General features: G+C 43.6%; 1 protein-coding gene across 2 annotated transcripts in view; it reads right to left on the reverse strand.

Annotated features, from left to right (window-relative positions):
• Nucleotides 1–21,068, reverse strand: part of CUNH1orf21 (chromosome unknown C1orf21 homolog) — a 201,474-nt gene that overhangs the window by 10,280 nt on the left and 170,126 nt on the right. For both annotated transcript variants that reach the window (XM_073642971.1, XM_073642972.1), the window contains exons 4-5: nt 7,353–7,429; nt 6,913–6,973 (exon numbers count right to left, since the gene is read on the reverse strand). In XM_073642971.1, coding sequence (XP_073499072.1) covers nt 6,913–6,973; nt 7,353–7,429 — 138 coding nt within the window. The remainder of the gene's footprint in view (nt 1–6,912; nt 6,974–7,352; nt 7,430–21,068) is intronic.

A 21,068-nucleotide genomic window follows, 5' to 3' on the forward strand; every position in this document is an offset into this window, starting at 1 on the left:
TCCAGTACTGCTTGAAGAGCACGTACGGGATGGTGGTGACCTGTGACCCGGTGTCCAGTAGGGCACTCATAGGAATGCCATCCAGTACCACGGGTAAGACTGGACGTCCTCCCACATATTTGTTGCGCCAGTTCGATGGGCCTGGTGATCTTTTTCCTGGGGGTTGGCCCTCTAACCCAGGTTGTGCCAGTTTAAAGGACAGTACCTTGCCATATGTCCGGGTTGATTGCAGCGGCGGCAGATGGGTCGTCCGTCCTCGTTGTATCGGTCGCTGGGTCTTCCTCTGGCCGGTGGGGTCCTCCTTGGTCGACGCCACGGGATGTCCTCCGGTCCGGATGCCAGCTGGATCTTCCCTGGAGTGGAAACCTGTAAAGACTGCACAGTTCGGGTTAGCGCAGCAACGCTTTTAGCTAGCTCTTGGACCTGATGGTGCAGGTCTGGAGCCGAGTCATTGTTCAAAGCCTGCGCATCAGCTCCCACAGGCACTGCCGACAAGGGCGCCGCCTCCTGGTGGTAGGTGGTAGTGGGGCGTCTGTGGGTCACAACGCCACCTGGTGCCGGTTCTCGGAGCACCCGGATGGCTCTGTCCTTGAACTGTGCAAATCCCAGATGAGGGTCCTGTAAGGCCATTGCCCGCAACTGGGTTCGGTGGGCATTGCAATATAAACCCTCTATAAATTGTTCAGTTAACAGCCTGTCCTCGTCTCCCACGCCGTCAGGGTCGGTCTGCTTAATGGCTCTCAGGGACTCTTGTAGGTTCAGGGCATAGTCCCTTATACTCTCATGTGCCCGCTGTTTGCACCCGTAGAATCTAAGCTTGATCTCGGCTGAGGTGCGGGTATCAAAGGTGTCCCTCAGCCGGGTTAGTATCCCTGCGACAGTCCTCCCCCCAGGTGGCCAGGACTTTACCTCCCTTTGGGCTGCCCCGGTTAATTGGGCCACCAGGATGCTTACTTTTTGCTCTTCTGTGAGGGGGTACACCTGGAAGAGGCTATCCAGTTTTTCTCTAAAGTCCTGCAGGGTATGTGACTCCCCTGAGTACTGGGGTAGCCAGGCTGCCCCCGGGATATAGGGCATGGTGAAAGGCATGACCGCAACAGCGGTGGCGCTGGCGGGGGTTGGAGCGGTGAAGCTGTCCTCCGTATCCGACATCCTTCTCCCCCCTAGTGGACCGTGGCCTACCTTGCGATGATCCTCTTCCGTAGGCCGCGGCTCCGCAGTGGATCGTCAGGGTTGAGGACCTTCCGTCGCGCTCCTGTGACGTCGGCGTCTGCTGGGCTCCTTCCAGGACCTTACGCAACGTCAGGACGTGAGGCGGGGCTTCAGTTCTCGCGCGTTTTCGGAGTCCACGCCCCTCTTCTTCCCGCGCGGCGTCCCCAAGATGGCGTCCAACGGCGGGAAAACTCCACGGATGGCGGGAAGAAGGCTGAAGATGGCGCCGGATGGCGGGAAAACTTCACGGATGGCGGGAAGAAGGCTGAAGATGGCGCCGGATGGCGGGAATCTTCACCGATGGCGGGAAGAAGGCCGAAGATGGCGCCGGATGGCGGGAATCTTCACCACAGGTAAGTTTTAAAAGTCTCTTTTTCAGGCACGCAGTACCCGGTGGTTGCGGGCACGAAATCCTGCCGACTACGCCAAAAGTTGACGCGCCCCTGGGCCTGTGTCGCGCTGCGTTGCGCACGCGGGAGCCTACCCGGAGCCGGATCAGATGGGGGTAGTAGTCTCGTGGCGGTGACCCGGTCCGTGCCCAGGGAGTCAGACTAAGTGGCAGTCTATTAGCAGTAGATGGTGGATGACTACGCCACCCGTTGAATGCAGCTATGGAGCTGCCGCTGCAGGGCAGACCGCTGAGGCCGGTGGAAGGATGGTGCAGCGTGGATGGTATAACCCCCAACGGGAGGGGTATGGCCTCAGGGCAGCCGACGTGGATGATGGGGGTAGCAGGAATCACTCGGAGACGGTACTGTGTAGTTCAGGGTCTTTACTGGTGACAAAGATAGACCCTCCCGGAGTACTGGCTAGCGATTGGGGCCTGGTCAGTCCTTGAGCAGATGGGATCCCCCCTGGCCAGGCGGAGTTGTAGGCCTCCCAAACTAACGATACTCTTCTGGCTACCTTCCTAGAGGCGGGTATAAGTAGCCCACGTCCCTGAGTGTACCGTGTGGTGCTCACCCGTATGGCCGGTGACTGCCGGTCAGTTTCTGCTGCTGGATAGGAGTTAGTCCCCACAGCCTCGGACTCCGGGTCCGGTGATAACTTCTCAGTCAGGGCGAGCTCTGCAGCTGCCAGCCCCTGACTCCTTGTAACACTGCTCCCACAGAGCTCCTGTTGTTTCTTCCTATATTTGCTTCTCTTCTCTGCTTCTTCTCTACTCACTAACCCTGCCTCAGCCCCAGGTTTATATAGGGGAAGTCCTTCCCCTTCCAGGACTGGGCAGGAGGTGTGGCATGCATAGGATTCCTGACCAAGAGACCTCCCACCTGCTCTCAGACATAACATTGCTGTTACTGTGGAAACCAGACCCCTGGGGTGCCACATATGTAGTTTTTGAAAATCCTTCTGTCTCTTCACAGACTCGATGATATTTAGATCAGGGCTGCGTGGGGCCATATCATCACTTCCAGGACTCCTTTTTCTTTTTACCCTGAAGATAGTCCATAATGACTGTATGTTTGGGGTAATTGTTCTGCTGTCAAATAAATTTAGAGCAAAACGTCTCCCTAAAGATGCAGCATGATGGATAAATATCTTTTTTGAATTTCTCTGCAATTATGACACCATTATCTTGACCAAATTCCCAACTCCATTTGCAGAAATGCAGCCACAATCCTGAAAGGAACTTCCATCATGATTCACTTTTGCTTGCAGACACTCATTATTGTACCACCCTCCATGCCTCCGACCTTCTATTACATTACAATGAAATACTTCCATTCAGCCCAGAGCACCTCCTGACTGCCATTTTTTCTGCACCCCAGTTTCTATGTTTTTGTACATAGATGAGCCACTTAGCCTTATTTCATGGTTAAAGGTATAGTTTTCGGCTGCAATTCTTTCATGAAGACCCCTTCTGGCCAGACTTCTCCGAACAATAGCTGGGTATAGCTGTGTCTCACTAGTTGCTGCCACTGAGCTGATTGCGTCACTGGACATCTTTGGATTTCAAAGTAAGCATTATCTGTCTCTCATATGCTATGCTAAGTTTCCTTGACTGACCACTGCATCTACGGTCCACAAGCTTTCAAGGCTGAGAACTATGGGCAGATACTTATCCATCATGCACTATCATCAGGTGGGCATTTCATTGGTTCCAAATTTATTTTGCAGCAGACCACTAACCCTAAACATGTAGCTAATGTCATTAGGAAATATCTTCAGGGTAATGAAGAGCAACATCCTGGAAGTAATGATATGGCCCCCACATATCAGACAGATTTACACAAGTCTATATCTACACAAGATCTGTGGTTAGTTCTCCAAAATTTTTAAGACAACCTCCCATCCATGTTCCTTCAAAAACTGTGCGCAAGTGTATCTAGAAGAATTGATGTTGTTTTGAAGGTAAACGGTTGTAACACCAAAAATTGATTTGTCTTTTGTTGATTGATAAATACAAATTTAACACTTCTGTTTTTGAAAGCATTCTTATTTTGCAGCATTTTTTACACATCTGTCTAAAACTTTCACACAATACTGTGCATACATATATATTGGACAGGCTTGAGAAATAAGTGAGAATAATTTTAACAATAGAAATATTAATAGTTTATTTTTATTAATGAAGAAAAATGCAAAGTGAATAAACAAAAAATAAATCTAGACGGCTGAACCCCAATAGTATGACCACAAAGTGGAAAGGCAGAAATAGATTCCAATAACAAAAAGAGGACCACTTGCTATTGAGAATAAATTGCTGCAATGTAAAATGCAAAGTATTTAGATGATAATACAACAATAAGGTTTAAATAGCTAGGAGACATTGCGGCAGGAGCACCCTGGTTTTCACCATTGACGTTGTTACTTAGGTATTGAAGGAGCTTTACTCCATGCATGAACTGTGCACCGGACCTTGGGGGTCCCCACAATTCAGCTTGTATACACCAGCAGGAGCATCTTTTGACACAGGACGTTCATCATCAAAAAGTGGATGCTGCCACACTATCTAGACTTTATTGTTTTGTATGCCGCCCAAGAAATGTCTCCAGGAATTTCAGGGACCCATACTGGGAAATTGTTCAGACCCCCTTGAGACTCTGTGCAGGCATCACCCCAGCTCCGTATTTACCCCTCAAACCTTTCACAGTCCCACCGCCCACTTTTGGAAAAACTCCACTTCTGCACCATGTCCTCATTAATCACACACTAACAGTTCCAATCGAACAACAGATCACATACATAGAAAGCAGCTTTTGTTTTGACCAAAAGATTTTTTAAGCCGCCACCACGACAAGGTAGAACCTTTTGACCGGGCGCTACAATAACCTATTAAAAATGGCAGGCAGCAGACAGAGATGGCCTCCAATTTCACACTGTACGAGCAGGGTGGGAGGCACAAGAAGAGTAGCGGGTGGGTGGGCCAGCAGGTGGGCGAATGGGAGGTCGGATGGGGGAATGAGAGGTCAGACGGGTGAGTGGGCAGGCAGGTGCGTGCACATCATCACTTTTGGGCTCTCAACTCCTGCATATAATGTGTTGCAAGGGCCCGGGATGCTTTGGCAGCTTAGAAACAGAGGGTGGGCCAGCAGCATCTGATGTCACTGGTGTCAGACACGGCCGACCCCCCTCTGCTGCGGCCATATAATGTAAGTAGCTGCGGCTGTGAGTGACTGGAGCCCTGGGGCTTAATAAAGCAAAGAAAAGTAATTAGCCCGGGCTCCAGTGTGCTACTCAGTCTGCCAAACCGTTTATACAGTGGCTCGGCTGTGCTGCCTTAGCGCAGGCTGCGCAGCGTATCTCACCCGATCCGGGTCCCCCTTCTTTGCTTCTGCACACCGGGAACCCATACAACAGTAATGGCAGTAATACACTGTTGGTGGCTTTGTCCCGCCCAATATGGATTCAATGTGTATTGATTCTATTTTGTGGACGTATCATCTGAGTATACATTGTATTTTACATTGCAGCAATTTATTTTTGTGCTAGTGGAATTTATTTCATCATTTCCATTCTGTGCTCATACTTATAGGGTACAGCCATCTCACTTAATCAGTCCAGTGTATTACTGTTACTACAGCAGTACCTATTTATTGAATCCTATTGTCAGCAAATTTTTACGAACCATCATACAGGGGTTGTTTAGTTTGCCTGCATCTTTTAGTGCTTTACATCCATATTCCAATCAGTGGGTGCTAGTGTCTAATATCTCGTAAAAAAAAAAAACCTAAATTTTAGGTGTTACTACCTTTGGGTATGCACACACTAAATCTTTTTGCTGAGTTTTTGGAGTGGAAACTTCAAAATCTTGAGTCAAGGATTTACAGAGCTTCCGCTTAGTTTCAGCTCCAAAAATGCCTCAAAAACTCACTATGAACAAACTGTACCATAGCTTCAAAATTATACCAATTCTTTTAGCACAAAGTCAAGGATTAAAATAGGATTATAGTCAGGTGAGAGCCCTGATCTCATCATCGAGTCTGGGATTACATGAAGAGTCAGTAGGATTTGCGAAGTCTAAATTCACAGAAGATCTGTGGCTATTTCTCCAAGATGTTTGGAACAACCTCCCTCCTGAGATCCTTCAAAAACTGTGCAAGCACCTAGAATTGTTGCTGTTTTTAAGGCAGATGGGTGGTCACACCAAATATTGATTTGATTTAGATTTCTCTTTTATTTCTTCAATTTGCATTATGTTATTTGATAAAAATGAACTATTAATATCAGAGAAAAGTTATCAATACTGGGAGGCGCTTGACCAGACGTTTATATTTCACTTTTGTGTTAAAGTCATTTACAATGAAATTAAGGCTAGTTTCAAGCATTAATTTTTGTTACTTGTACTATAATTACTTTAGAAAGTAGATCATGGACCCATTATAATCCATGTGCCTTTTCAGATGTTTGCTTTTTTGTGTGGACACATTGTCTGTAAAACAATAAAAAAACCAGAGACATTTCCTACTTGGGTCCACGCAGAGAATCAAACTCGCCAATGCAAGTCTGGCCAAGTGAAAAGAAAATGCATGTGCTGCCTGTATTTTACTGCTTAAAAGGCGTTGTCCAATACTTTTATATTGATAGGTCATCAATATTAGGTTGGTGGGGATGCGACACCCAGCACTCCCGCCAATCAGCTGTTCTTGGTGCTGGCTGGACGTGATCATTTACGGAGTGGAACAGAATAGCTCTATCAACTGTATAGTGACCTATCCTTAGGCTAAGCCATCAATATAAAAGTACTGGAAATCACCTTTAATGTGCAGAAAAAGCTAAGAGATTCTTTTTCACAAGTGTAAACCTGATGAAAAAAAACGGTTGTAAAAAAACCCTTTCAAACATAAAAAAAACAAATCAAACATGGGTTCAGCACACTGAAAAAAAACCAAACCATTATTCAGGTATGAAAGAGAAAAAGGATGCATGAAACTGGCCAAAGAGCATAAAAGCATTAATTTTGTAAAGAAAAGTTTTATGGAGGCAAATATATATATATATTTTTTTTCAATAGACAGAGTCAGGTGGATAACAACTACACAGAGCACAGATGGGTAGCCAGAACATTTCTCTATAGACACTGCCTGTAGGTCATTGAACTCATGATACACTTATATCTTATCAATAATTACTATTGGATGCATTCTATCCATTTTTTCACATACGGTACAAGGTAGTATACTTTGCAGAGCACCATTTACCTCTCAATATTAAAATCCCATCGTTCAATATTAGATCATTTTGTTTGCTTAAATTTACCTTTTCGATTTTTTCATCCAGCATTCTGAAAAATTCCTGCTGACTTTCAGAGATGTGTATGCTAAAAAAGAAAAAGATGTAATTTTATTAACTGTAATATATTAATAAAATTCAATTCTTTATTTCAAATTGAAGCAAGTAAGAAGATTTGGGCTGGTAACATTATATACACTGTACAAGGCAAAAAATATGTGAGTCTGTGCTTGATGTGTTCATCCGTTCAATAAAATCAAGCACAGAGCAGTAAAACCTCTGGAGACAAGTGGTAAGGTCATATTAATATCTGCTGAAATTATTATAGAGCTTATGTATAAAATAAATATAAAATATATGTGGATTGCTTCGGAAAATCTCAATCACAGCATGGTGCACGAGCCCTAAAAGGGAGCAACATGAAAAATGCTCCAAAACCACAACATTTAATGTAGTTCATTTCTTACTTTATTCGTTGTTGGTTCCCTGGTCCTGGAGCTTCAGTGCTATTTCTAGATTTAACGGTATGAGCGGCACTCTTCTCCTGCGATACAACAAACACACTTGTACTTATAGATATATAGCAGTTTGTACACTAATGTGTATCGAAATCATGTAGTAAATAGGGTTGAGCGAGTATGTTCTGTCCGAGTATGCTCGGGCCGAGCTCCGAGTATTTACAGCTGCTCGGTGATATGGTTGAATCACTCCCGTGTGCACGATTTGCAACTGTTTGACAGCTTTATTACATGTGAGGAATGTGTAAGAAATAGACATTCCTCAGATGTAATAAAACTGTCAAACAGTCACAAATCATGCACACGGGAGCGATTCAACCATATCACCGAGCATCTGTAAATACTTGGAGCTCGGCCCGAGCATACTCGCCGAAAGGGTTAATAGAACATACTCACTCAACACTAGTAGTAAGCATTACTGGCTCATAATTACATGCAAAAAGGTAGAAACCAAATTCACAAATAATTTAAAGTATAAAACGATTGTTTCACACAAACTAGAATTGGGTCAACCAAAGATAATAAAATAAACACATGAAAAAATGGTGATTATGAATATTTAACTGTGGAAAGCATGTTCTAATCTGCAATCATTGGATCTAATTTCCACGATCTACCCCCTGGCCCTCGCTCCCTTTTAAACACCACATTAAAAATACTAGGATTTGTTGCAATTAAACACAGAAATATTTTGGCTGCAGTTGATGCATTGCTATTAATAATGAAGGCTTTTCTGGAGATCTTTCTCTTTTCTTCCATCACAAATATAAAAGGAATGGTAAGAGACCACTATAACTCCCCCGAATCATCAAAAATGTGAAACATTTCTGTGATCAAATTCTTCATCATCTGACCAATGGATTTTTCATTCCTGTTAGGATATGTGCACACTTCAAGTATTTGTTTCAGACATTTCTGCATCAAAAAAAGGTTCTCTTGGCAGGAAAAATGCTGCATAAAAAACATGCATTTTTGCATGCATTTTTTGTGCTTTAATGCAGTTTTTTTGCACTCATTAGAATTGGTGAAAAATGCTGCAAAACACTGAAAGAATTGACATGCTGCAGATGTGAAACTGCATCAAATCTGCAAGGAAACAACAAGCAACGTGTGCATGAGATTACAAGAATCTTATTCACTTTGCTGGGACTAGGAAATGATTTCGTTTTTGTGAAAAAAGTGTACGGAATAAATGCGACAAAAACACAGGTAATTTTGACTCCTAATACTATCAATGTATCAGAGGAGGATTTTTCTACTGATCAAAAATGAATGAAGACACACCTAATAAGCTATATCATTGCTCACCAAAGTGCACTGGACAGTGAAGCTGAATGCGTGAGTTTACGTCCCTAACATTTTATTTTTTTATGAGCCAAATACTGTATGTATTAATGATTTTGGCATATGTTTTTGTGCAAAAAGTCAATATCTTTTTAAGCGTTTGCTATAGCTTAGCATACAAAAAATCTTAGGCTATGTGCCCACGTTGCATTTATGAAGCAGAAAATTTCTGCTGCATAAATGCAAGTCCTCTCCCGGAAAAACGCATGCGGAATTCCGCACGCGTTTATCGCGCGTTTTTCGCGCGTTTATCACGCGTTTTCCACATGCGGAATTGCCTTGCGTTTTTTATGCATTGAACAAAGGCAATTCTGCTTGCGGAAACGCAAAATTAAATGACATGCTGCGGATTTTTGAACGCAGCATAAACGCTGCGGAAAAATCCGCAGCATGTGCATAGAACTTGCGGAATCCCATTGGGGACCATGGGGTGCGTGTTACCAAGCGTTTTTCAAGCGTTTACGCTGCGGAAATTCCGCATCAAAAACGCTTGAAAAATGCTACGTGGGCACACAGCCTTATGCTATTACACTATACACAGTTGAAACCAGAAGTTTACATACACTATATAAAAAGACACATATTCATGTCTTTCTCAATATCTAACATGAAATCAGAATAAACCTTTCCCGTTTTAGGTCAATTAGGATTACCATCATTTTTAATAGTTGCCAAATGCCAGAATAATGAGAGAGAGAGAATGTTTTAAGGCATTTTTATTACTTACTACAAAGTCAAAAGTTTACATACATTTCATTAGTATTTGTTACCATTGCCCTTAAACTGAATGACTTGGGTCAAATGTTTGGGATATCCTTCCACAAGCTTCTCACAATACTTGGTCGGAATTTGGGCCCACTCCTCCTGACAAAACTGGTGTAACTGATCCAGGTTTGTAGGTTGCCTTGCTCGCACCTGCCTTTTCAGCTTTGCCCATAAATTTTCAATAGGATTGAGATCAGGGCTTTGTGATGGCCACTCCAAAACATTGACTTTGTTATCGTTAAGCAACTTTGTTACCATTTTGGCAGTATGCATCGGGTTATTGTCCATTTGGAAGACCCATTTCCGCCCAAGCTTTTACTTCCTTGCTGATGTCTTGAGATGTTGCTTCAGTATTGCCACATAATCTTCTTTTCTCATGATGTCATCTATTTTGTGAAGTGCACCAGTCCCTCCTGCAGCAAAACAACCCCACAACATGATGCTGCCACTCCCGTGTTTTACAGTTGGGATGGTGTTCTTAGGCTTCCAAGCTTCTCCCTTTTTCCTCCAAACGTAGGATGGTCATTATGCCAAAAAAGTTCAATTTTAGTTTCATCAGACCACAGAATATGTCTCCAAACATTAAATGTATTTGTTCCTGTGTGCATTTACATTAATCTGGCTTTTTTATGTTTTTTTGGAGCAATAGCTCCTCTAGCAAAACAACCTCACAACATGATGCTGCCACCCCCGTGTTTTACAGTTGGGATGGTGCTCTCAGGCTTCCAAGCTTCTCCCTTTTTGCTCCAAACGTAGCAATGGTCATTATGCCCAAAAAGTTCAATTTTAGTATCAGACGACAGAATATGTCTCCAAACATTAAATCTAGTTGTTCCTGTGTGCATTTACATTAATCTGTCTTTTTTATGTTTTTTTGGAGTAATGGCTTCTTCCTGGCAGTGTGGTCTTGAAGCCCATGTTGATACAGTACTTATTTCACTGTGAATATTCACACAGTCTTACTAGCTTCCGCCATCATCTTCACAAGGTCTTTTGCTTTTGTCCTTGGGTTGATATGCACCCGTCTCCTTTCTGAGTGGTATGATGGCTGGACATTCCCATCTTGTTTGTACTTGCGTATAAGTGTTTGTACAGATGAACGAGGCACCTTCAGTTATCTTGAAATTGTACCCAAAGATGAGCCAGACTTGTGCAAGTCCACAATTCTCTTCCTGATATCTTGGCTGATTTCTTTAGACTTTCCCATGATGCTACACAAAGAAGCAGTGTGTTTCAGGTGTGCATTAAAATACATCCACAGGTGTGTCTCTAATTAACGCAGATGTTGCCAAAAAAACTATCAGAAGCTTCCAAACACATGACATCATCATATGGGCAGTCCAGAATTGTTTAAATGCATAGTAATCTTTGTGTATGTAAACTTTTGACTTTGAGGTAAGTAATAAAAATGCCTTAAAACATTCTCTCTCTAATTATTCTGGCACTTGGCAAATATTAAAAATGATGGTAATTGTAATTGACCTCAAACGGGAAAGGTTTATTCTGATTTCATGTCAGATATTGAGAAAAACATCCATATGTGTCTTTTTATATAGTGTATGTAAACTTCTGGTTTCAACTGTAACCCACTGCTGTACATCTTTATATTTTTGTCCTGTTTTTTGTCTTTTCTTATTCTGAACTAAAAGCAGAAGCAAAGTCATCTGAAGTGGCATCTGTACATGTTTTCTATAAGTTTTGCAGTTCCCACAATAAATATAACCTATAAATATACGGTAGCTCTGTACCCATGTTCACCAACAATTTGAAATATGAAATATATTACAGTGCATTTTTTTCACATCTCCAAATTTGAACACACTTTATAAATTCTACTTAATATCTAAAATTAGACATTTTGAACACTGACTGGTCCATGTATCATTACCACTGTGCCACCTTGAGCATGAAGAGAAAAACTGACAGTCACCTTCACAAGGGAAAACCCTCTACATAGTACAAATAGACATACTAGGGAAGCACGGGAGGACATATCATTGGTGCAAGAGGTAAGGAAGCCACTGCCACCTCCAAAGCAGGTGGTATTGTGGATTATAATGAGATATAGAACTGAATGGGCATAATATACTATATCTCTTTCAAAACTTAAAAACAGCGCTATTCAGATGTTTAGGAGAGTCAGTATGCTTTCACATAGCATTTTGGCAAATGTTCAGTGGTCCCGTAGGGGCTTATGTCTGAACCCCCCGCAAAAGGGATTTGGACGTATGCGCAGACAGACTCATAGACTATAATGGTGCCGGCAGACCGAACGTGTGCTCTGACGTGCATAATTTTCATGCACGTCAGAGCACATGTTCACTCTGTCGGCACCATTATAGTCTACGGTCCCTTCATATGTCCGAATCCCATTTTGTGGGGGGTTCAGACATAAGCTCCTATGGGACCACTGAACGGGTGCCTGAATGCAGTGTCCAACCCTTTTTCTCTGGGAGGTCGCGACAACACATCGTGTGGGATAAGTCACCCAACAGAGGGAACCACAAACCTTCCATGTGGCAGCCCTCCCCAGCAAGCAAGGCCATCCATCTGACTGGTAACTGACTCTTACTATCTGCTTATGTCTTTTGCACCACTACTATTATGTTTGCATCTCTGACCATTATGTATGTATAACCCTTATGTATATAGTGTATTGTCTAGTGTGCACTTAAGGCGATTAAATATATAATTTAGCCTTGGGCTACTCTTTTGTCTCGAACCACTAATCCACACATGTTGTTTGGCTTAATTTCCATGCTACTGCGGCTGGTTTCTGGCCTGATATCATTCCCGTTACCTAATAGAAACTGGTGGTGGCTCTACCAGGCTGATAAGGTTCTGTTTCACTGGGGTCAGTGAGGGGGCCTCTCAGATGTGTGAGCAAGTGTGGTGCCTCATCAGTGACCGAGTGGGCCACCTCTTCTCACTCCCAGTACCTTCCTGTACCCGTGCGGACATGAGGTGTCTGTGTAGAACTGTACCAATCTGACCTTACGTGTCCCGGAGGTGGTGCGAAACGTCATGTTGGTGCAAAGTGCAGATCCGTATCACGTAATCCATCTGACGTAGTTGTGACGTTAGGCAGGTGGCGCGGTGGGGATCCTTCAGAGTTATATACTCTGTGTCCATACATATACTGTAACAACCATATGACAAATCAAGGGAAGTGCCACGAGCTTCATGTGAGAGAATGTTGTTTGCATGAATGCATTTTTGTAGGAGACATGCCCCAATAAAACATCTTCCCTCTGAATAAAATTATCTGCCTACAGTGTGCCCTAAATAAATCCTATGCTGTGTCCCTGAATAAATAATTGTCCCACTTTGTGCACCTTGCACAAAAAATGAACTATAATCACTCTGTCCCTTTTTGACTAATATTGTGCTCCCTTATGAACTACGACCTCCACACTATCCCCACTTCATGCTCTACTTTTCTTTACACTGTTTTCCTCCACGATGTCCCATATTCACATTGTCAACCCCACTGCTCCTCATACTGTGCCCTCACTCTCCATAGTGATCCCTCATACTCTCTACTAGTGTTGAGCCACCCCCATAGTGTTCAGGTTCGGTACCCGACAATTTACAACAGAAAGAACAGAGCTTAACACATAGATTAGATAGATAGAAACATGTCAGTCACATATATAAGAAGTACAGTGACAGCGTTGGCGACTGTACTTGTCATTTAGTGTTAAAATAAAGGATTTATTAAAAAAAAATTGGCGTGAGGTTCCCCGTGTTTTAGTCTCTAGCGGAGGTTAAGCAGACGGCTGGGGCAGATGTTTGAAGCCTGGGAAGGGAGTAATACCCACGGAGCTTCCCAGGCTACTAATATCAGCCCCCAGCTGAATACCTAGCCTTTACTAGCTATTAAAATGGGGGATCTCCCCAAAAAAATGACGTGGGTCCCCCTATTTTAATAGCTAGCAAAGGCTAGGCAGACAGCTGGGGGCTGATATTAATAGCCAAGGAAGGGTGCCATGAATATTGGCCCCCTCCCAGGCTAGAAACACCAGCCGTCAGCCGCCCCAGAAATGGCGCATCCATAGGATGCGCCAATTCTGGCACTTAGCCTCGCTCTTCCCACTGCCCTGTAGTGGTGGCAGTGGGGTAATAGGGTTGGGGTTGATGTCAGCTTATATTGCCAGCTGACATCAAGCCCAGGTTAGTAATGGAGAGGCGTCTATAAGACACCCCCATTACTAACCCCATAGTGAAAGTTAAAAAAAACACAAACACCCAGAATAAAGTCCTTTAATTGAAATAAAGACACAATTTTTATTGTTCTAAATTAAACCATACTTACCGTATCACCCATTCCAGCTGAAACCAACGATCTCCTGCAATAAAAGAAAAATAATAAAGCAACATCATCCTTACTTTTCCATGGTTCCCACGCAGCTTCAGCTCTGCTACATCGAAATGACAGGCTGGATCGCAGCAGAAAGCTGCCATCCAGCCTGTCATTCTGCAGACACTGAGAAGCACAGGCATGCTTGCGCTCCTCAGTGTCTCGCTGTGACGGCATCCAGATGAGCCGAGGTCATGTCCAATGAACTCGGCTTACCTCATGTACGTCACTGACAGCGTGGGAAAATTCTCCTGCACTCAGCGCTTCAGCGTGAGAATTTTCCCACGCTGTCAGTGACGTGCATGAGGTGAGCTCATGTCCAATGAACTCAGCTCACTTCATGCACGTCACTGACAGCATGGGAAAATTCTCCTACACTCAGCGCTTCAGCGTGAGAATTTTCCCACGCTGTCAGTGACGTGCATGAGGTGAGTTCATGTCCAATGATCTCAGCTCACCTCATGCACGTCACTGACAGCGTGGGAGAATTCTCACGCTGAAGCGCTGAGTGCAGGAGAATTCTCCCACGCTGTCAGTGACGTGCATGAGGTGAGCCGAGTTCATTGGACATGACCTCGGCTCATCTTTATGCCGTCACAGCGAGACACTGAGGAGCGCAAGCAAGCCTGCGCTTCTCAGTGTCTGCGGGATGACAGGCTGGATGGCAGCTTTCTGCTGCGGTCCAGCTTGTCATCTCGATGTAGCAGAGCTGAAGCTGCGTGGGAACCATGGAAAGGTAAGGATGATGTTGCTTTATTATTTTACTTTTATTGCAGGAGATCGTTGGCTTCAGCTGGAATGGGCGTGATGGTGAGTATGGTTTAATTTAGAACAATAAAAAATTGTGTGTTTATTTCAATTAAAGGACTTTATTCTGAGTGTTGTGTTTTTTTTTAAATACTTTACTAGAAATTCATGGCGGTCATGTCTAATATTGGCGTGACCCCATGAATTTCGGGCTTAGGGCCAGCTGATAATACCAAGCTGGCCCTAACCCCTTTATTACCCAGTGAGCCACCGCACCAGGGCCCTGGATGAACAATAAAGAATTGTGTGTTTATTTCAATTAAAGGACTTTATTCTGGGTGTTTGTGTTTTTTTAACTTTGACTATGGGGTTAGTAATAGGGGTGTCTTATAGACGCCTCTCCATTACTAACCTGGACTTGATGTCAGCTGGAATTATAAGCTGACATCAACCCCAGCCCTATTACCCCACTGCCACCACTACAGGGCAGTGGGAAGAGCGAGGCTAAGTGCCAGAATTGGCGCATCCTATGGATGCGCCATTTCTGGGGCGGCTGACGGCTGGTGTTTCTAGCCTGGGAGGGGGCCAATATTCATGGCACCCTTCCTGGGCTATTAATATCAGCCCCCAGCTGTCTGCCTAGCCTTTGCTAGTTATTAAAATAGGGGGGACCCCACGTCATTTTTTTGGGGGTCCCCCATTTTAATAGCTAGTAAAGGCTAGGTATTCAGTTGGGGGCTGATATTAGTAGCCTGGGAAGCTCCGTGGGTATTACCCCCTTCCCAGGCTTCAAACATCTGCCCCAGCCGTCTGCTTAACCTCCGCTAGAGCCTAAAATTATGGGGAACCCCACGCCAATTTTTTTTTTAATAAATCCTTTATTTAAACACTAAATGACAAGTACAGTAATCAACACTGTCACTGTACTTCTTATATATGTGACTGACATGTTTCTATCTATCTAATCTATGTGTGATTCTCTATTCCTTCTATTCTAAATTGTCGGGTACCGCTGCTGAATTGCCGGCCGGCTTTTTTAAAGAGACGGTGCATGAAAACACTATTATTTTTTTTTAATAAATCCTTTACACTAAATGACAAGTACAGTAAGCAACACTGTCACTGTACTTCATATATATGTGACTGACATGTTTCTATCTATCTAATCTATGTGTGATGCTCTATTCTTTCTGTTCTAATTTGTCGGGTACCGGTGTATGCCGCTGCTGAATTGCCGGCTTTTCATGTTTCACTGTGAGCACTGTTCCCATCGATTTGGACAATCACTGTAATGCCACAACCACCATGGCTGTGACATTACAGTGAGTGGCAGACAATCCCTGCATGATTGGTGCTCTAAATAGCGCCAGACATGCAGGACACGCTTTTGGTGCACGAACAGTTATCGAACATAATCTCGAACAGCCGAATTTTTTGCAAATTGTTCGGGTTCGTCGAACAACTCGAACACCGCCCCAAACAGCTCGAATTTGAGATTGGCGAACAGTTCTAGTCGAACACCGCTCATCTCTACTCTCTACACTGCCACCCATACTCTTTCTAGTGTTCTCACTATACTGTGCCCTCACTTTATACTGCCCCATACTGTGCCCTCACTCTGTATAGTATTCCCACTATACTGTGCCTTCACATTACTACCCCCAGACTGTGCCCTCACTCTATACTGCTCCCTTCATACTGTGTCCTCACTCTCTATAGTGTTCTCAATATACTGTGCCCTCACTCTCTATACTGCCCCCATACTGCACCCTCAATCTCTATACTGCCTCCTTCCATACTGTGCCCTCACTCTCTATACTGCCCCTATACTGTACCCTCACTCTATACTGCCCCCATACTGTGCCCTCACTCGCTATAGTGTTCTCACTATACTGTGCCCTCAGTCTATACTGCTACCATACTGTGTCCTCACTCGCTATACTGCCCCCTCCATATTGTGCCCTCACTCTCTATAGTGTTCCCACTATACTGTGTCCTCACTCTCTGTATGGCCCTTTCCATACTGTGCCCTCACTCTGTATAGTATTCCCACTATACTGTGCCTTCACATTACTGCCCCCAGACTGTGCCCTCACTCTATACTGCTCCCGTCATACTGTGTCATCACTCTCTATAGCGTTCTCAATATACTGTGCCCTCACTCTCTATACTGCCCCCATACTGTGCCCTCAATCTCTATACTGCCTCCATCCATACTGTGCCCTCACTCTCTATACTGCCCCTATATTGTACCCTCACTCTATACTTCCCCCATACTGTGCCCTCACTCTCTATAATGTTCTCACTATACTGTGTCCTCAGTCTATACTGCCACCATACTGTGTCCTCACTCGCTATACTGCCCCCTCAATATTGTGCCCTCACTCTCTATAGTGTTCCCACTATACTGTGTCCTCACTCTCTGTATAGCCCCTTCCATACTGTGCCCTCACTCTCTATACTGCCCCCATATTGTGCCCTCACTCTATACTGACCCTCTCGAATTGTTCTCACTATACTGTGTCATCACTCTATACTGCCCCCATACTGGGCCCTCATTCTCTAAAGTGGTCTCACTATACTGTGTCTCACTCTATACTGCTCCCATACTTTGCCCACACTCTGTATACTGTCCCTTCATAGTGTGCCCTCACTCTCTATACTGCTCCCATACTGTGCCTTCACTCTCTATAGTGTTCTCACTATACTGTGCCCACACTCTCTATACTGCCCCCATTCATACTGCGCCCTCACAGTCTATATTGCCCCCATACTGTGCCCTGACTCTATACTGACCCAATACTGTGCCTTCACTCTCTAGAGTGTTCTGACTATACTGTTCCCTAACTCTATATTGCCCCCATACTGTATCCTCACTCTCCATACTGCCCCACTTCACACTGTGCTCTCACTCTCTATTCTGTCCCCCTCCACACTGTGCTCTCACTCTCTATTCTGTCCCCCTCCATACTGTGTCCTCACTCTCTATTCTGTCCCCCTCCATACTGTGCCCTCACTCCCTATTCTGTCCCCCTCCATACTGTACCCTCACTCTCTTGCTGTATTTTAGGTTCTATCTTACCTGCTCCTGGTCCTGCATTTTTTCCTCCTCTGCTGCGTTACAGAATGGTGAGGTGACCACATCGCGCTGCAGCAATGTGCGCAGAGTGAGCACACCGCTGCATATTGGTGTAGGAGCTGATTGGCACTCCTCTGACCCTGGAAGAGCCAGCATGCCCAGAGATTCATTTTATAAAAGCAGAAGCAGCTAATGCAGCAGTCATTTTGTGGTGCAGCTGGATAGCGAAAGGACATCACAGCTCACAACTTAGCTTTGATCAGTATGGCTATAGAGCTCATGCAATTCAGTTACACATTTTTTTGCTTCTTCACTTTCCAAACAACAAACCTGTTCATTCTGAAAAAGAGAACACTTTTGGACAGTTTATTGAAAGCTAATATTTCTTTACGGGCCATTTTGCCTTTGTGCAATGGACAAGAAATTTTACACTTTGTACTACAATAATGTTATTGCTGCCAAACAAATGTTCAAGTTTGTCCCTATTGCTGAAATAAGTCACGATGACTTCTTCAACCTCTTGTATCGCCCATTAAAACACAAGTTTCCTCTTATTATTTTCAGTGAACCTGTTACCTCGCCCGCCCCCCAAAAGAAAGCATTATGATATATATGCCCTATGTTATAATTATGGCTATGTATATGAGCTGTGTGCTGTCTGTGTTGTCTGGGCCCCAGACTGGAGCTTCTTATTGCTTCTTTATTAGCTATGCTGCCGGTACCGTAGCATTTCACTATTGTTTATTCCACTTACAAACAAACATTAAACGTATTACTACTCAAAGGGGTAATTAATAATTTTATGTCGGCTAAAAGAAGCTAAATCATTGCTTCCTTAGTTTTCCAACACCAGACCTGTTGCTACACCCCAGAATGTGATAATTTTTGGACTTGTTGAAAAGCCATGGCATATTCTGTGAACACTGCATGTGTACAAGCAGCGGCCAGGCATCTGCTCTCAAAAAGGGATCAAATTTGGAACATATTTTAATTTTAAAAAGCATAAAAAGTCAAAAAGTTCAGTGTGTTATTAAATAGTGGTTAAACACTGTTTACCATCCATTTACCCATAGCCATATATGAGGAGTTCTCTTTGACATTAATAAGACTGCTTGCAGTAAAACGCTTTAAAAGGGGTTGGATACAGTCCTAGTAGTCCACTGAGTATCATACGCATCTTTTCAGGCAATTGGATGATTTTGAGCACTTTAAGGGAATCTGTCAACAAGTTTTTGCTATTTAATGTGAGAGCAGCATAATATAGGGGCATAGAGCCTGATTCCAACAATGTGTCACTAACTTGTTGCAGTTTCAATAAAATTTGTGTTTTATCAGCAGGAGATTATCACTAGAGAACTAGTTGTCTTGTGCCACGTAGTCCAGATAATTGGTATTATCCTGCCATGGGCAGAAAGCTGCCAATCAGTGGCGTGGGGGCGAGGTTATACAGAGCTGATCATTCTGATCACTGTTACATCTGCTGCAGAGAAAACAGGGATTTTATCAAAACTGCACCAAGCTGCCCAGTAAGGTTATGTGACCATGATGCAGAAATGCTTTGGTTTTTTTCTGAGCGTTTCTGCATCTCCCTGCGGCGCATGCGGATTTTACATGCGGATTGTACATGCGGATTTTACATGCGTTCTTCCTGCCAGGGACAAGCGGAAGAGAAGTGTTCTTCACATGCATTTCCGCATGCAGATTGACAAGCGCTTTCCAAGCGATTTTAGCATCACTTGGAAAGTGCTTGACAACTTGGTCACACTATATAAATCCATGCAAACGGCATGGATTTATATAGTCTGACCGTAAAGAATGGTAAAAAATAAAAAATAAATATTATACTTACCTTCTGATGGCCTCCGGTGTGCTCGTCTCGGCTTGCTGGCAGCTCGCGGTAGACTAAAGAACCCGCCGACGTCAGCGGTCGCGTGACCCGTCACATGACTAAATGACGTCCTTCCAGTCTACTGCGAGCTGCCGGCAAGCCGAGACAAGGACACCGGGGGCCATCAGAAGGTAAGTATAATATTTATTTTTTATTTTATTCTTTTTTTTACAGTTTCTATGGTACCCGGGTCCGGAGGAGAGTCTCCTCTTCTCCAAACCTGGGTACCATACGCACATTGAAACGCTTGGATTCCACATGTACAGATCCAGTGATGCTGAATCCAAGCGTTCCAATGCAAGTCAATGGCGACAAAAACGCAGTGCTTCCGCAAAATAATTGGTAGTGCTGCGGATTTTTTCGCAATGATAATCCGCAGCGGAAATTTCCACAGCATGTGCACAGCACATGTGGATTATCATTGGGGAACATGGCAGACCTTCTACCAAGCGTTTTTTAAGCGTTTCTGCGGCCTAAGTGACACATCGATGGAATCAGGGTCTCTGTGCTTACATTATGCTGCCCTTAGATTCCATAGCAAAAACCTGCTGAGTGCTGACAGAATCTTGAAAAAATAAATTTAAGCGTAGCTGGCGACTTTGAATTTCAGAGGATTTGCTCACCTCTAATCTTTAATAGTCTGAAGCCAAACTGCAGAAATCATTTATGAAGATTTTCACATTGAGAATTTTGATTATTATTTTTTCTTCATAGGACTATTGGGCTCATTTAATGTCATAAATGTTGATTGAAACCACTGAGTAATTTAGGTTAAGCTCAAAAGTGTGCAATCTATGCTTAGTCTGAATGCAAGCACATATGAATTTTTATAGCAGGCTTTTTTTTGAAACACAAAAAATACTGTGCTTGAGAAAAGGGTTTTAAAGAACATCCGCTCCAGGGTTAATACTTGACCTCAAGTACTATGTTTTCCATCTAACTTTAGATAGCAACTGACCATATCCCAATAAATACATCAAGGTCTCATTTCCTTTGATCTCTTTGTCTGTAAAGTTCTTTTCTCTGCCTGCCCTCAATTAACCTTCATGGGCTTTTTGGTGTCTCCTCACCATTTTCCTTGCTTCTTTTGATAAAACCACTATTGCTCCTAACCTTTTACTTGAATCACTAGAACCTAAGTGCAGTAAAAATGACAGAGATCCTGCTCCCCCGAGGAAGGAAGACGTGGCCAGATCGATGAAGAGTTTTTACATTCTAATGAAAATGAAAGCATAACCTCTCATGTAGTAATTTCAGACTCATTTAGACTGTGAATCCGTATATTTGGAAGTCAGCTAAAGCACCAAATAAATATGTTTTTGTGTTTGAGGTATGGATATAAGTTATTATGTAGCTCCCTACTGTCCTTATGTCTCTGTATTCCAAAGGCCATGACACATTACCACTTTTTAAAGGATTCTTTGGACAGTATTGAATCTGTCACCTACTCAGAAAAAATGAGCTGATTTAATTTTTGTTTTC

Source organism: Phyllobates terribilis, unplaced genomic scaffold (genome assembly GCF_046119375.1).
Source record: "Phyllobates terribilis strain yellow unplaced genomic scaffold, ASM4611937v1 Scaffold_8__6_contigs__length_399053987, whole genome shotgun sequence".
Classification (NCBI taxonomy): Eukaryota; Metazoa; Chordata; class Amphibia; order Anura; family Dendrobatidae; genus Phyllobates; species Phyllobates terribilis.